The 16,756-nt window shown below is 33.3% G+C and overlaps 1 protein-coding gene and 1 long non-coding RNA gene across 9 annotated transcripts in view; both read right to left on the bottom strand.

Moving 5' to 3' along the window:
* Positions 1 to 348: 348 nt before the first annotated feature.
* Positions 349 to 8,975, bottom strand: LOC119079561. The gene is made up of 3 exons (XR_005088187.1): positions 8,385 to 8,975; positions 3,948 to 3,955; positions 349 to 359 (listed from the first exon to the last, which is right to left on the bottom strand). It is a non-coding gene; the product is annotated as an uncharacterized LOC119079561 (long non-coding RNA).
* A 1,552-nt stretch (positions 8,976 to 10,527) lies between these two features.
* Positions 10,528 to 16,756, bottom strand: part of LOC119079471 (protein pangolin, isoforms A/H/I/S) — an 86,818-nt gene continuing 80,589 nt past the window's right edge. For 3 of the 8 annotated variants that reach the window (XM_037187403.1, XM_037187404.1, XM_037187401.1), the window contains 2 exons: positions 15,946 to 16,015; positions 10,528 to 12,587 (listed from right to left, as the gene is read on the bottom strand). In XM_037187403.1, the coding sequence (XP_037043298.1) occupies positions 11,387 to 12,587; positions 15,946 to 16,015 (1,271 nt within the window). In that variant the 3' untranslated portion in view covers positions 10,528 to 11,386. Of the gene's footprint in view, positions 12,588 to 13,282; positions 13,787 to 15,945; positions 16,016 to 16,276; positions 16,431 to 16,756 lie in introns of all 8 variants that reach the window. The other 5 variants (XR_005088176.1, XR_005088175.1, XM_037187405.1 and 2 more) reach the window with 3 other exon arrangements.

The raw sequence follows: 16,756 nt of genomic DNA, 5'->3' as shown, positions 1-16,756 counted from the left end.
CGACATCAGTTTGTATAAGATTCACATTTCGTACAATTTTACGTAGAGCTTTTACTAACACATGTAGGCGTTGACAATTTTGATAGTTGTCAGTTTTGTATTTTCTAAATCGCGTAACTCTATTTTGAAATTTTGTTTGAAATCATTCGCAATAATAATAATTAAATATGGTGCAAATGTGATTCATTACGGGATGCCAAAGTAAAGGAGTCAAGGGCAATGCCTGTTCATTTTTCCGGTGATTTTATGCGCTTAATAAAAAATTGCGCGAGTTGCATCTGTTTGTTGATTTGTAGTTTTCCTTCAAGAGACCGATTGCCCAACTATAATTTGCTGCATAAAACAACACGGGTCAATTTCTATTATTTTCGTTGTGTTAAACCTGTTAAACACAATGTGTTTGTTGATATCAGTTCATATCAGTGGTATGTAAAAGGTTCACATTTTAAAAAGAATCCTTCTCGCAGGCACATTTAAATTTTTTGCGCTAATTTGCCCACCAATTTAGTAGGGAAAAACCAACACTATCAAATATTACGTATTTCATGTCGGGACCACAAATTTTACGTAATTCTGTTCGTAATTTCCTCTCTAGGTATAATTACTCTAAGATGGAAATAGATTGGAAATCATGTTGAAATTGTAAAATTTCGCCTGCGGCGCTTCAAACATTCCTTTTTCTACTGTTTAGTACCTTACAATAACAATATACCAGAGCTTTCTCTAGAGGACACAGAAACTTTGCGTCGGCCCTCAATCTATTAAAATGATGATCTGGTCCACTTCTTATGTTTGTACACTTTAGTAGAGATATGAGATGAACGTCCGTAAGTCCACTAAGAATTTGCACCCTTGGAAAATTGTTATCAATAGCCTATTTTTAACAATGGTGTGGAATTTTTTTTGTTTTGAGTGGCTTTAACTCAAATTCGCAAAAAAGAAGCTCTGAATAGGTAGATCGGCTCAAATGTAGTTCGACCTGAAATTTCAAGTCTGTATAGGTAGTTCTAGGAAAGAGAATCTGACCTCAAACCCGTCAGGTCAAGTTTCAGGTTGACTAAAAATCCATACAATCTTCTAGGTCTGGCCAGACTCGATAAAGTTTGACAAAACTCAAATGAATATTTAATTAGGAGTTCAGGCACAAAATCAAGAGTTTAAAAATATTTTATATTTTCGAATATTTACTTATATCTTAGATAGTCTTATTCCCTTGACTGAAAGTCAGGGTCTTACACCAGAAAATACCGAAATATGTGGGTAACAAAAAGGTTCACTGTGATTGAAATGTATGAAATGCTATGAAAAACGTTAAATGTGGGTAACAAAAAATCGTTGAGGGCACGATAACTTGAGTAATTTTTAACCAACTTGGATGAATCTTTTTTTTTAATTTGTGGAAGTAAAATACCGAGGCTAAGTTCGAAGATGGGCTATGTGGGACGAAGGATCTGGAAGCTATCCCAGAAAAACAGGATTTTACACTGTTGATTATAGCCTCAATCGAAAAAGATTACTTTGATGAAATTTGATTTTGTTGCGTAGTGTGTGTAAATCGTATACGTATGTTTTCGATAATGTGCATGAAACAAGGAGAAAGAAAAATTTCGGCACGACATGCCCAGCCTCTAACCAGCCACTAATTTGATAGTCAACTATCAAGTTGTAACAACTTGAGAGTTGACTATCAACTTGATAGTTGACTAACAAATTTAATGCTTCTACCAAAGAAAGATGTTTTTTTTACTCAAGGTCTTACAGCAGAAAAATGTCATGAGCACACTATGATTGAAAAGTGTAGGAAATTTTATGAAAAACGATAAATGTAACCATCATTCTTTGTAGGCAATATAAGATATAAGTCATTCTCAACAAATTTCTGAATATTTTTTTTAATTCATTATTCCAAAAATCAAACAAAATATGTTACAACTCCCATACGAGTGTGAAGTTTGCGGCCAGAGCGGAGCGAGGGCCGTAATTATCACGAGTCGTAATAATTTTATGGGATATTATATTCGACCAATAGAAAAATTCAATTTTACCGATAAAAAATAATAAAATACCGATAGAAATGTGGTACATGTCGCTGGCACCTCTTCAGTAAATCAGGAAAAAGTAAAAAAAAATGTCTTTCCTTCACTCTTTGTCGATTTTGGAAATAGCGAATTCATCCTTTTACAAAATGTAACGAGAAGGCGTTTTGTTCGTTCCTAGGGAAATTCATCCTTCTACGAAATGTAACTTAAAGACGTTTTGTCAATTCCTCACTTTTGTCGTTTTCTGAATCGACAAAAGTGAAGAAACGAGAAAAAAAATTAATTAATTTATCGGTCGTTTATTACCATCCACATTTTATTTATGAGTGACGGTTTTGTAAAATACCGGGGACTTCCTTTTTGTACAAAACTGTAAGAGAAGAACATCTATCGGGTTTTTTTTTATTTTTTACCAAAGTGAAAGAGTCCTCCCATCGTTCCACATTTGTAAAACTTCGCATCTACTCTGATTAAATTTGACAAAATGGCAATCAAACAGAATAATAGATAGCTCATACGAGAGCGAAGCGAGGGCCGTAATTCACACGAGTCGCATTTTATTTACGATTTGTGGTTGATTGAAAATCTTGCTGCAAATTTATAAGAAAAATGAGAACTCAAAGATCATTCGGTCTTCGAAGGTTTATTTGAAGAACTTTTTCTGTCAAATTTCGTTGTCATGTTTAGATTAATCGATATATTAAATGTAGGCATTTGTATCAGTGATGCTTCGGAAGTTCAACAATGAAATTGGTCAAAAATATATTGAAAAAATTGTCAGTCAAGGGACATGACCCGCCCAAAAAACGTATAAAAATATGTAAAGTTCATTCGGTGTAGTTTTGCTTTCACATGAAAATATTTTGCTAATTTTCTAAAAACTATGTGGATTAGTCATTTTAAAGTTATCTACGTTTCTAATGATTTACGGCTTCAACCCCAAGAAACTTACTCATGGAATAACGTCTCACCTCGCGTAAAATAGGGTTCAAAGTTCCTAAAAACTCACTTTTCACCAACTTTTTCATCAGAAAATCAACTATTTTTTGCAACTATTTTCGTCACTTTTCCACTTTAAATTCTCCGTAGGATCCCTGCAATGGGAAACGAATAGATTCCGAAATAACTACTGTTGAAATAGACGTTTTTCATGTTTATTTCACATTCAGAACATGTTTGAAGCCGGTTTTATACCAAATACAAACCACAAACCACAGACTCCAGATACACGTAATTAATGTAAAAATTGCTGCAAATAACTTATACCACTTATTTATGAAGAATGCATAACAATTCTACTCATTTTAAAGGAACGGACACTTGAAGATAGATAGTAAATTGAAAATTTCGTCGTAGAGTGACCTTGCTGCAAACAAAATGTCGTAACAGATACTTGTTGTGAAGCTGGTATGGCGAGTGTGGTATCGTTGTAAAGCTGAGACTGCAGGCTGATCAGGCATCATTGTTTTGTTGCAGACAGGGTCAACCTGTGTATTGCAGATGAGTCCTAGTCCCGAGGATGGTGAAAATAAAAATTTTCAAAAATATTGTACAATTCAGACAAATTTTGTAAAATCCATTCTCGGCGTTTAATAGATCATGGAATCCTCTACCAATATCGCCATTCAAAGAGTTTCAAACTTTCTTCGTCTTGGACATATCACCATTGAAAGATGTAGAATTTTCGAAAGTAGCTGGTTGTAGCTACGTGGTCAAGTTGTCAAGGGGAGCCATTTCAATACGAATTAGCTTAGAATTAGTCCCTCTATCCGTTGCGATAACAATCTGTATTCAAATGGACTCGTCGGTCCCGCACGGCCATGAGTGCCGGTTCCTGGAAAATTTTGCGAACTGAATGTGGTTCCTAATAGTACCTTATAGTATAGGCCTTAACCCGATGAGTTCGACTGGGATACCTGTTATCCCAGCTTGCATCCCTTGCATCTTTTCTGCATCTTGTAGGCATCTTTCACAAGATTTTGCATCCCAAATAAATTTTTTAAATAGAAATGAATTTATAGGGTAGGAGCCCTGAGCTTGTCATTATTTTTGTCATCGTTATCGATGACAACAGATGAATAGCCGTATACGCTTTAATGTAACAGGTTCACGAAGGTGACATCACCACAAACATTTCAATTTTTACTTGAAGCTAACACATTTCAACACCAAACGATGGTTGGACTTTTTCCAAAAAGGATGCGAGCCCAAAATTATCATCAAAATAAAAATGTATGGAAATGTGATGAAAAAACGTTAAATGTTAAAATTTTGTGCCCTTTAACTGGAGCAAGGTTCAACAGATTTTCAAAAACTTTTTTTTATTTGACGAAGTATTGAAATCCCCAGGTTAAATTCGAAAATGGGTGGCATCGGTTCAACCATCTGAGAGTAGTTCTCGAAAGAAGCCTTTTCTGCTTTTTGCAATTCTCAAACGATTTAAAAAAATGTTTTGTGGAGAATGGAAATTATTCCTGACGAACAAGCTGATGTTGCTCACTGAATTTTTGTATCTATTTCAATAGTATTTTTCTTGTTATGTGAATTTTCCTTGTAAACAAAACCGAATAAATAGAACAAAAATTAACGAGTGTGAAGTTTTCGGCCGCAATTCACACGAGCTTAAATTTTATTGAAAACATATGTCATTTTTTACCGGGGTATTTTATTTACTAAGTTTCGAAGATTTTCAGTGAAACTAAACAGAATTAAATCGTCAATGAGAGATTTATTAGACTGTTCTAGTAGTTCTACTTCTAAATGTGTTTTTCTGGCCATCAACATACAAAATTACATTTTATTGAAATAAATCAATAAATCATTGCCAACAAAAATACTATTGAGAAGCTCAGACAAACAGTCAAGGGATCTGACCCACCCAACAGGTGGGACCTAGTAATTTTGTGCCCAAATGGAGGCAACAATTTAGCCCAGTGTAGATTCCTAAGTAATTTTGTCAGTTAGAGGTAATGTTTTGTATTTAGATTGTTTTTAGTGGTGTGGTCAAACTCCAACCTGTGTTCGATTCTCTCTGCAGAACTTTTACTGCTAATCACGTTGTCACCAAGGTTCTGTAACTCTGGAGGGCAAGTAGAGTAGCACCAAAATTTTAATGGTACAGTGGATTTCTGCCACATACGATTTTTAGTACCAAAATGAGAGAGAACATTGATCCCACATTGATCCCCTTCAAGTCAGATGTGTTGATCTTTTATTGCTCTTGTCACTGTTTTGATGGACATGAATAGACTATTTGATAATTTTTCATTTTTTTATTGTTATTCACAACATTAACATACAATTTGTGGTTTTTCGCATACAAATTATTAATATTAATTTTTTTCTGTTTATTTATTTTCACATTTTCTCATTTTTGTTTCTTTAATTTCTTTTACTTTTTTACCTATTTAATTATTTTCATATATATTTTTAATATAAAAAATCATTTTTCTCTCTCTTTCGCTCGCTCGCTCTCTCTCGTTTCGCACACTTTTTTTCATTTATTTAAAATAATTCTTTTTATTTCTTTCTGGTTTTTTAATAATATTTTTTGTTTACTTCCGCTCTTTAAAATAATTTTTTTTTTTATTTAATTTATTTTTTCTTTTTTGATATACAAAACGTATTTTCCCTTTTTACAATAGTGGTAAATCTAAAGAATTTTTGTTATTTTAATTAAAATAAAAAATTTAAATGAAAAAACTGCAAAAAAAAATGTACTTTTCCATTATAACATTTATACAATTCTCTACATGATTTTCGGTTTTAGTTTTGTTCCTTCTCCAATTTCTCTCCAAATTGTTGAATGAATTGGCAATCTAATTTCACCAAAACTTAAAATTCTTTTCCTCGATAATTTTTCCTCTATCTTTCTTCTTGTTAAACTTTTATTGCACGAATTCTATTTATATTTTCTCATACACAAAAATTATTTTGGTAATGTTTTTTTTGCGACAGTTTTTCTTGCTATTTTTCTTATTTCTTTTTCTAATTTTATCATATAACTCCCATTCGTTGAATGGAATGGGCGAAAAAAGAAACTTTCTCGTTCAGGAAATTGATTTTCTATTTTTTTTCTTTTTCTCTCAATTGAAATGTTGATACTAGAATTTCATGAAAAGTTTTTCTTTCGAAATCGAAACGTAGAAAATGTGTTGGGGTTGTGTGCAATGTATGCATTCTATAATGAAATTTGGTTATTGTTTTGTTGTTTATGTTTTCTTTAAAACGTTTCAGAAACGGCATAGCGTATCGAATTGTAATAATTAAAAATCTATCACTTCTCTTATTTCAAGTGTCGCAAATGTTTGTTACAAAAATGCTTTACTGAATAAGAGAGCATCAGCCAGACATTATAGCTTATTGTCGGTAGCTGTGTCGATAGCAGATGATTAGCCGTTTCTGAAAGGTTAGTCAGACAGTATACTCTGTGCAGAAGAAAATGTTATTCGTTGAATGGTAAATATTCTCCTAACTGAACTGAATGTGACTCGGAGTTCAATTGAAATATTTTTCCATTTTTTATATTTTATTTTTTAACTTGAAATTACACGACCTAATCGTGTTCGGTTTTTTTGTTTTAAATGTGTGGATTAAGACTAAAACTTATATTTTACATTTCTACCATTAAATCTCTTAGAAAACAATTATAAGATATATCACAATGTTTTAAAGATAAATTTAATTATTTATTTATATTCTTTCCTTCTTGTTTAGCTTTTAAAGTTTCATTTTATTTACAATTGTTGCTTTTTCATCTGGAGCCTACGTATTATAATTGTCCATTTGTTTTGTGTTTTTCTTCAAACTTTTCCTTTTTGATTCTTTCGTAAATATATCACAGGGAAATCCAATGGTTTCCAATGTCTCTGTTTCGAATGCTACGCAGAACTAATCTGAACCGAAGTCTTGGCATGTACCTTGGTCCTGTCAACATTACCCGAAAATCAGATAAAATGAGCTGTAAAAATTGAACTTCTGTCATATTACTTTTCAAGCTTCACACACATCGTATAGCTTGACATCATCACCTCTTGGAAGACATTTAGTATGCAGAAGTTGAATCTTAGACCATAAATTAGATCATAGTTCGTCTGAATCATTAAACATGCGGGTGTAGGGTGCCTATGATGGAATCAAAAGTACAGAAGAAAATATTTTGATTCCGACCTTAGAGTTCGTTTTATTTTAATAAAAGGAATAAAATAATGGTCCATAAAGGACGTTCGCAGGGCGAGGCAAAGTGTAACCAGTCATCCTATAGGTATTGGAAAAACGTAGACAAGGGGGTTTCAAGTATTCTGAAAATTGAGTAAACATCATTTATGGACGATCCCGAAATCGTAAAACTGAAGGCAAAGAAGTCAAACTCACCAAATCCGACAGGGTGTGTGCCCTTGATTCAAGGCGGCCTTGAATCACAACTGTTCATAATTCTACAGAATAAACCCGACTCCTATCGAGCCCAATCACTTGATAAGAGAAACTGAACTTCGATGACAGTGCTTTCATTCACAGTAATTTGTTGTTCGATTACTGGATGTAGTCATTGTGACATGTTGTGACCTTCCAAAGGAGAATTTAATTGAATTTTTAAAAAAATAAGAAAAAAATTGAAATTAAAGTCAACGAAACGACATTGGATATTGGATTTCCCTGCTTCCTATTTACAATGAGAATTTTGTTGTTGTTGATTTGATATTGTGATTTTTAACAAAATCTTTAATATTTTCTTCGTTATCCCTGTCACAGAGTGTTTGTTTGTTTGTCTATTTTCTGTTTTGTGATCCTGTTTTCATGCTCAAATAAAAAAATTTGTTTTTGATGTAACAGCGTGCCGTGGCCGTGTATTTTTACTCGCAATATTAAAGACTTCCCCAATTATTTGTCGATTTTATATAATTCCGAGTTCAATTAACGAAGTCTCATTCCATTTTCTATTGTTTTATTTTTCTCCTTTAATTTCTGCTGTGTACAGCTTTGTGACAAAATTATCGCATGTTGTTTGTGACGTTGGTTAAATTGAACCAATATTTTTTTTGAGGATTTGTGAACTGGGCGTTTTTTTTTTTGTTAAAATAAAGAAAAAAAAATTGTTAAAACAAACGCTAAAACCATTTTGAACAAGAACAAATGTTCGTATCATTAGAACGATTGCCGGATTCATTTTAGTACATAATTTTCATTGCTTGGTCGGTGAAAAGTCGGGCACAAATTAAAATTCTCTTCGAACAACTAGGTTCAGAGTATTGCTCGGTTTTCTTACTACCAATGTTAGTCTCCGAGTCATGTCGACGTTTCTTCAACAATTTAATTTTGAGAAGCCAGAAACGTAATTTGAACTACACAACAAATAGAGTTTTGCTGAATTGTAAGAATAAAAGGGATTCGTTAAGGTGGTAACCTAGGCCTTCGATAAAAAATTCATAGGAACCAAATCAAATTAATATTTTCGGAAAACTCAACACCTGATGACACATTTACAAATTCAGCGTTCAGTTCTGATCTTTTTTAACATTTCAGTCGACCTCATTAAAAGAACACCAAATCAGAACCGTAGTTGAGCAAGAATATTGTTTGATTCTACACGAGGACTGGCATTTCTCAAATTTTCTCGCTCCATATCTGATTCGAGCACTCGAGTGGGCCACCGTTTGAACAGGCATCCACTGGCTACCCAACGTCTGCTCAGAAAATGCTGTAAAGCGGTTCGAAAAATTGATTTTAGAAATTTAAAAATTTTAAGCGGATCAAACATCCGGCCCTGCGCATCGAGATCTATTTTTAATTTCAAGACATTCAGTGATATCTAAAGCGTCCAACATGTCTTAAATCAGATCGAACGGATTCAAAATGGTTTGCGTGATAAAATTAAAAAATTCCAATGAAGTGGGAACAAACTGATTTAAAAAAAATAAAATTAAAAAAATTTCAAATTCCAACGTTACTCTTCTAAAAATAAAAAAAATTTAAACGTCAAAATTAACAAAAGATAAAATAAATTCTGTTTTTCGTAAACTCTTTTCTTTTTCTTAAAAGAAAATATTTTCAAATCGATCGACGACGTTTTTAAACTTATTTAACTCTGATATAATGTAAGCCGAAAGGAAAACAATTCATTGTTGAGCTGGTGAAGTCTTATCTTTGTACAATTGTCCTGTTCTCAAAAATCAATTTTCATTTTGTTATAAGTAATCACAATGTTAGTGTTCGATCGCCGACCGATTCAAATACTTCTCATTCAAAATTCATTTAACTAAAAAAATTACAAACAAAAATTAAAAAAACAAAAAATATTTAAAAGCAAAATCAACCAATTACTACCCTTTAGGTTACAAATTTTTCATTTTTCATTATGATTCGGTAAAATATTGCATGTCCTCTCGTTCAAAATATAAAATTCTTTGTTTCTAAATAAATTGATCTTTTTCTGTGTTTTTTTAAACTTAATTCATAATGGAAGATTAACAATTTTGTTTTGTTTGTTTTCATTTGATTCTTTCTTTTTTTCAAAAAATAAATTAATTCAAAAACAATTTACTATCAAACAACTGTCATGATCCATGGTCGAATAATAAGTAGAAGAACTAAAATCGATCGTTTCTCTTGCTACAGAAAATAACTTAATTTGGAATTATTAAAATGAGAATTTTCAGGCGAAGAGACAAACTGACCTAAGATTGTGTATAACTCAAAACGTTTAACTGAACAGGATGCTGACTTTCACTAAAATCAGTTCTCTGATGTAAACGAAAGAGTGTCTTCAGAATTCATGGAATAGATTCACTCAAGTAATTTAGCTGTTTCGATGAAATAATTTCTCTGATCTAAATGATTGAGCGGGCATGGAAATAATGCGGTATCGTGGTAGTGTATTTACCGGGACTATTTTTTGATAACCGGAACATTGAGAACTTGGGAGAACAAACCCACCGGGAAATGTAATGACAGGGAAGTCAATTGTAAATTTTTGGTTACCGGGAAATTTTGACTCGGTTACTGGCAGGGTCTATTTTTGGAAATTTGAAAGTGGATAGTGTCAAGAATCAAACAAAATAATTGAGAGTCAGCTAAAATGCAAGGCTGAGTTCACGATTTGCCAAAACCGTTCGAAATTTTGGAAAAATTCGGTTTTTAAATGTTCGCAGTTTTTGGAAATTTTTGGAAATTTTGAAAAAAAAAATTCCAAAAATAGGCCCTGGTGACTGGTAAGAAAACAATATTTCCATGCACGTGATAGAGCTTCGTTAAAAATTCTTTTTAAATTACTTTTATAAAATCGTTGAAAAACGAACAGAGTATAAAAGATTGTTTCGTTTAAACGAAATAAAATAAGGAAGCGCACCGCGGGACATGGATGGAATCACGAAAGTTGCTGCGAAAATAAACAATTTTGGAATTGTAAAATTTGATCACTGTGATCGTGATTTTTCGTTTGGATCGTTTTTTTGTTGTAATCGATCAACATAAAGAAAATAAAAATAAAAAATTAGTGACAAGAAATGACATCAGCCGTTTCTTTTCTTCTTTCACAAAATCAGCATCTGCTTCAATAAAATAATTTCTCACTTAAAAAAAATCATTAATTTTAAGTACAATATTACTCGCTCGCTTAAATACTAATTTGGCAAAATACAATTTGTGTTCTCTCTTTCTTTTTGTTGTTTTCGTAATTTAAAAAAAAAAATTTAAATCCGTTTTCCATTTGCAAATGTGTTATCACAAAACTTATTTCTCATATTTTTCTGGGTTTCTTTTTTATCGAATGTTTTCCATTTCTTTTATTTAAAAATTTTTTTCGGTTGTTTGTCTCTCATATTTTTAAAAAAATATTATTTGTCTGGCACTCCAAGTTCGATACATCTCTCATCCACATTTTTTTGCCCATTTATTCCACTAATAATGCGCTCTTTCTCTCTATATGTGTTTTTAGTTGAGATCAGAAAAAAAATTAATTTCTGCAAAATGAACAAAAGAATAAAAATTTTCTACAAAAAAAAAGATTTCAAAACTTTCAACCGCACTAGCACGATGTCAATTTTTCCATTAAAATTTTTAAATCCAAAATTGGCGGCATGGCAACGCAAGATCAAGATTCTACACAGTCTCGTCTCTTCAGAACTTACTTATTATGGCATTTTGTTTGTTTCTCGTTAGATTACAAATACATATGATGAGTGGCACATATCGAATATATTGAGTTTTGAGTCCATTCGTTTCACACATCCGATTCGGTTCAACTTCTTATTACGTATAGCTAGCTTAGTATATTTTTATATGCATCGTATCAACAAACTATCACTACCGCTCTCTGCACAACGTTCCCAGCCGTTGAATGGGGCGTGATGTTACGTCACACTGATAGCGCATCCATCGTCACCGCCACGATGGTGGCCAGTTGCGGCTGAAACTCCTTGGGGAGGTGGAATTTGTGATGAAGATATCGTTGCTGCCGGTGACATTGGGTAGCCGTGCGATAATGACGGCGCCAGGTGCTGTAAATGATGACTTAGATGATGATGGTGACTGTGTGGATGTTGTGGATGATGAGAGTTTGTCACTGGTAGGGATGGTGTGGTAAAGTTCATATTGTGATGCAGATGTTGTCGCATGGCATTTTGATGCTGCTGGTGTTGTGATGCTGATGTGGATAGTGGTAGGCTTTGATGCAGTGATGTTACCAGTGATGAACTCGATGATGTCGATGCGGGCGACAACGGGCTGCCGATATTAATTAGGTGGTGGTGCTGCGGGTGGATCGGCGAATGGTGGTTAACGTAAACTGGTTTCGTTAGTTGATTAATGCTCAACGGATTGTTTATGTCTTGTGGATTCACGCCAACTGGATTTCGTGTCGCTTTTTCGAAAAACATTTCGGGATGAGGCAGCAAGTGTTGTTGATTATGCTGTGACTGTGACAACGAATGCTGGTCGCGGTGTTGCTGCAGTGATGGATTTGGCAAATGAATCTTCCCTAATTTTCTCGACGAAGCCGGCAACGATCCTAAAAGACCCGGCTCAATTTTAATATTTGGCTTAATATCAAACAAAGACGTTGAATCAGATGGTGGTCGAGGTAGTGGCGACATCCTTTCCAGCGTTTGATTCATATGGTTATGATGTAGAAGCGCTGAATCACTCGTCGATGTTGCTGTCGATGTCGTCGACGTTGGCACAACGGAACTATTACTATTCATGTTGTTGTTGTTGTTCAATTTCTTTTGTTGCTGGTGTGACGATTGACTCGATTGACTGTCCACATACATTGATTGGTGATCTGTGTTGTGAATAATGCCCTGTGGAGTTAACGGACTTGCCAGCAGATTCAATGGACTCGCTAAACTTGCAGACGGTGACTGTAAACTCGATAGAACACTACCACAACCGGGTGAGGATAGTGATTGGTTCAGTGATTCTGTGTCATCTTCAGGTGTCTTGGCGTCATCAACACTTCCGCAACTGCCCAAATTGTCGTCGCTGACATGGTTATCGAGATCGCCTCCCTCATCGCCTTCAGATTCCATGTAGCGAATGCATTTCTTCTTGCGTCTTCATAAAAAAAGGTAAAAGAAAAAGAAAATTAGAATCGGGAAATGTGAGTCGATTTCTTAAGAAAAGAATAATTTCAGTTAGAAACGGAACTGTTCGATTTCTACGAAGAACGGGTCAACGTTTTCTCAGTGTTAAGAGGTAAGTTCTAAAAGGACTCTCGTAAGTGGTCGTTCTAGTACTTAAAATTGGTGACCTTTTCAAGAAATCGAACAGCTTCCAGATTTAGTGAACACCAACATCAGCCATGCTAAAAAAAAATTCTAAAAAAATGTTTAGTGGAAAAAATTTGCAGAAAGACATTTGCCATACTTGAACTTTGGCATCGATTCTGCTCTGGATGCAAAGTTCAAATATAAAAATCGACAAAAATTAGATGATGCAAAAAAAGGTCATGCAACTGCTACACATCAAAAGTTTTATTCATACGAAATCATAAACCAAAAAATCAGATTCAGATCCAGGTATTAAATAAAATGTCAGCAAATCCTAATCAATTCAATTTCCAAATTACACACAACATCGATAAAAGAATTTTTAAAAATAAAAACTTGTACGCTGGGGATTAAGAAACATCATGTCGAACCGAAAAAAAATCAAAAAAAAAATCGAAAAACAGCAGCAAGAAACATCAAAATTTCAACAACAAAAATTGAAAACTCAAAAACTTTCAACAAATATTTTGATAAACTGACTTTTCCCTGTGTTAAGTAGTCAATAGCCGGATCACTTGAATCCCGTTCTCAGTGTCTCTCTCGATGAGTATTCAATGTGGGAGTGGTCCAATGCGTCGTAATTTTTAAATTTTCTTTTTTCTTTTTGTTTTTTGTCGTCCAAACTAAACCGACGCCATTTTCTATTCCAATATATACTTGATGCTGTCCATTCCATTCCGATTCATGTGCACATTTCCCTTGCTTTAAGATGTTTCCGTCCACATTTCGTCCATGAATCGATTCCTATCCAATGCACATCATATATTGTAATAAAAATGGCGAGGGTTTAGCCCATCCTATAGATTCACATATGTAGGCGCTTGTGGTGATGCTTGTGGTCCACTTTGTTGTTGAGACGAAACAACGGACGAACCGATTACTTGTAGATGTGTCGATGATGCCGACGACGACGAGGAAGATGGGGTTGTTGGCATCATGTTTACACCGCCACCAGCTGTAGTCGATAGTACGGGCAAACTAGGACTATGGGATATGAAGAATATGAAAAAAAATCTTTCTTTGTTTTTTGATGGATATTGAGATGTTTGAAATTGATTTTTTTTTCTTTTTGTAACAAAAAATAGAAAGAAAATTAAAAACCATTAATACGAACAAAATCATAGCAATGCGAAAAGCAAAACAATAAATAATAAAAAGCTCAACTGCAAAAACATTTCCCTTTGATAAAAGTACAAACGCGATGTATGTACGACGACCAAAACAACCTGTATATTTCAAGTAGTAAAAATTTTAAGTTAAACTTTTTCCATTACAAAGTGTCCCTCTTTACTTGTTCCGATGCACACATTTTCGACAACCATAAATTAGGTTAAAAACCCTAACATTAACTTGAAATTACACGATGGCTCTAAATCGACTAAAAAATAAAATTCAATTAAAAACGCGTAAATGAAATAGAATGTTGTCCAGGTTTGCAACTGGTAACAAACTGTGTTTATTATACTGTCGTGTTAAGCGAAAACAACGTAAGATAACGGGAAACATTTTTAGAAATGAAGCAGCGGAATCACAGAAGAATTTACTAAAAGAGCGAAGTTTGTAATTTAGTGAGAAATCCCTGGAGAAAATGTAAAGTTTCTCTAAATTAATTTAACAGAAAGATTCTGTAATGTTCTGTGAGTTAACAAAGCTGTTGAAAGCTTTAAGTTTTCTTTTTTCAGTGACATGTTGAATTTCTCCAATAGAGATAGAAGGACACTGAAAGTTCGCAAAAGCTCTCTACTGGTTGTTAAGCTTAACATGTCGTCAGTATAATGATGGCTGTAATTTATTTGAAGTGTTAAATGGGTACATAATTATGAGACTTATCTACAAAACTAGTGTAAAAAGAAATTATAATCATAAATTGTATTAAAACAAAAAGTTGAGTTAAAAGAAATCAATAAAAATATTCGTAAGAAATAATGATGTTTCTATGTCTGTTTTTTTCTTTCTTCTTTTAATATGTTAACTTTCATGGAAGTGTTTTCGATTTAAGTCTTTTTTTTTTAAATAAAACCAAACTGGAGCTCGTTCAAATAAAAAAGTAAAAATAAAAATAATCTCGTCACAGTTGATTAGTCAATAAATTATTTACAATCTACGACCTAGGATGCAAGTTACAACGCATTTTATCTTTATGTCTTAATGTAATCGAATTTTTTGTAGAATCAAAACATTGAGGAAATCTATATGATTTTTCCAAAAGTGAACTAACTTGGATAAAACGTTACTTTGCCCTTGTCCGAAAAGTAACACAAAATATCTAACTTTTAACAAAAGGTTTTAGCAACTAGAAAGTACTCAAGTTCAATATTTAACGCTCTCCATGCAATTCCTTTGGTCCACGAATCCAAGGCATAGCCGTACACCCTAATTACTAATACACAAAGAGATGGAAAGAAAATGGTTTACTTTGATTTTGACTAAGTGATTTGAACGCTTCAGTGCTGCTTATATTTTAGTGTACGAGAAAATGATTTACAAACTTATCATTTTGAGAATCACTTAATATTCGAACCTTTTAGAAACGGAAAACCTAATAAGATAGCATTATCGAATGTGTTGCTTCTTTTGATTAGTAGTGGATATAACTACAGGGAAAAATGTTTTTTCTAACTAGTGTAAAATTTGCAGCCTGAGCCGAGGCTAAGTGCTATAGGACCACGAGTCAGAAAACAGTTTTTCCCCGAGTTCGATGTACTACTTTATATTCTTGCACAGTTTATCAAGTTTTCCTGCATGAGTAGAGGAAGATAAACGCGATTTACAAGCAAGAAGCAAGTATATAAAGTGAACAACGCCCAGTTCGCAAAATCTTCTACTTCATTTTGCTGCTTATGAAGAAACTAGTTCATTGTCAACAACAGATGATTAGTTGTTTCTGAAAGGTTAATTTTAGATCTTATAGCAGTCCGCTTGTCCTCATCTAATTATTTCGAGTTTGACATAGGAAAATACTTGGCTCGAGCAAATTCAAAAGTGATATCAAACGATCCACTCACACACTCGTGTTCTTATCGATAAAAATTAATAATTTAAATAAATCAAAAATTTATAAAAAAAAATGATAAAACCAAAAAAAAAAGAAACAGAAGAAAAATAAGTGTTAAAAATAAGTAAATACGAAATAAGGATCTCACCTGCAAGGTTTACACCATTGATTTTGTTGATCCAAACCGAACCTGGCACGACACTTCTTCATATTGTTGCCTAGATGTTAAAATGAAGGATTAATTTCTACTGAAATCATTTTTTGCTTAAAAAGTTTTTTATTTTGCAATTTAATCGTCAGAATGAGAATGTTTCCATATTTTAAAAGAAAACAAAATTAAAAAATTTCGTGAACCACTGATAACGGTATGCCTTTCGAATTTGATTCGTATCATTAACATAAAGTTCCCTCCTTACGAATTCACCAGGTTTTTATTTTAAATTAAATTTTTTTACTAGACAATAAATATATTCAACTACCTCCATCGTTTGGATCTTGTTTTCGTTTCCTCTTCTTGCCACGAGATGCATTTGTACGAGAACTCCAGTCCGGGTACATTTGCATATGTAATTGTCGCTCGCGTCTTGCGAGTTCGTAATATTTTGCTTGCTCTTCACGGCCAAGTGCATGCCACTATGTTTAGACATATATGAATTTGTGTAAAGTTATTTTTTTGGAAATTCATCAATTGTTTTATTTGTATTTAAGTTCGGGGTTTCATAAATTCCGACAGCACAGTCATTCAATATGAAACCATATAGCGGGGGAAACGACACGTTAATCTGGTTCGATTTTCCTTTTGCAGTGAACTGATGAATTCTTGACGACTGATCGTTTTTACGGTTTCGGGTGTATTGATTTGAAATATTTGGTTTTTGTAAAAAGCGTTTTTTTTTTTAATTCTAAACTAACAGCGAAAATAAAGAACGAAAAATGTAATAAAATGCATATACAAACAT

The sequence above is a fragment of the Bradysia coprophila genome, unplaced genomic scaffold, assembly GCF_014529535.1.
Source record: "Bradysia coprophila strain Holo2 unplaced genomic scaffold, BU_Bcop_v1 contig_324, whole genome shotgun sequence".
Lineage (NCBI taxonomy): Eukaryota > Metazoa > Arthropoda > Insecta > Diptera > Sciaridae > Bradysia > Bradysia coprophila.
The sequence above is the reverse complement of the archived record's forward strand: the minus strand, read 5'-3'. Positions and strand labels throughout refer to the sequence as shown.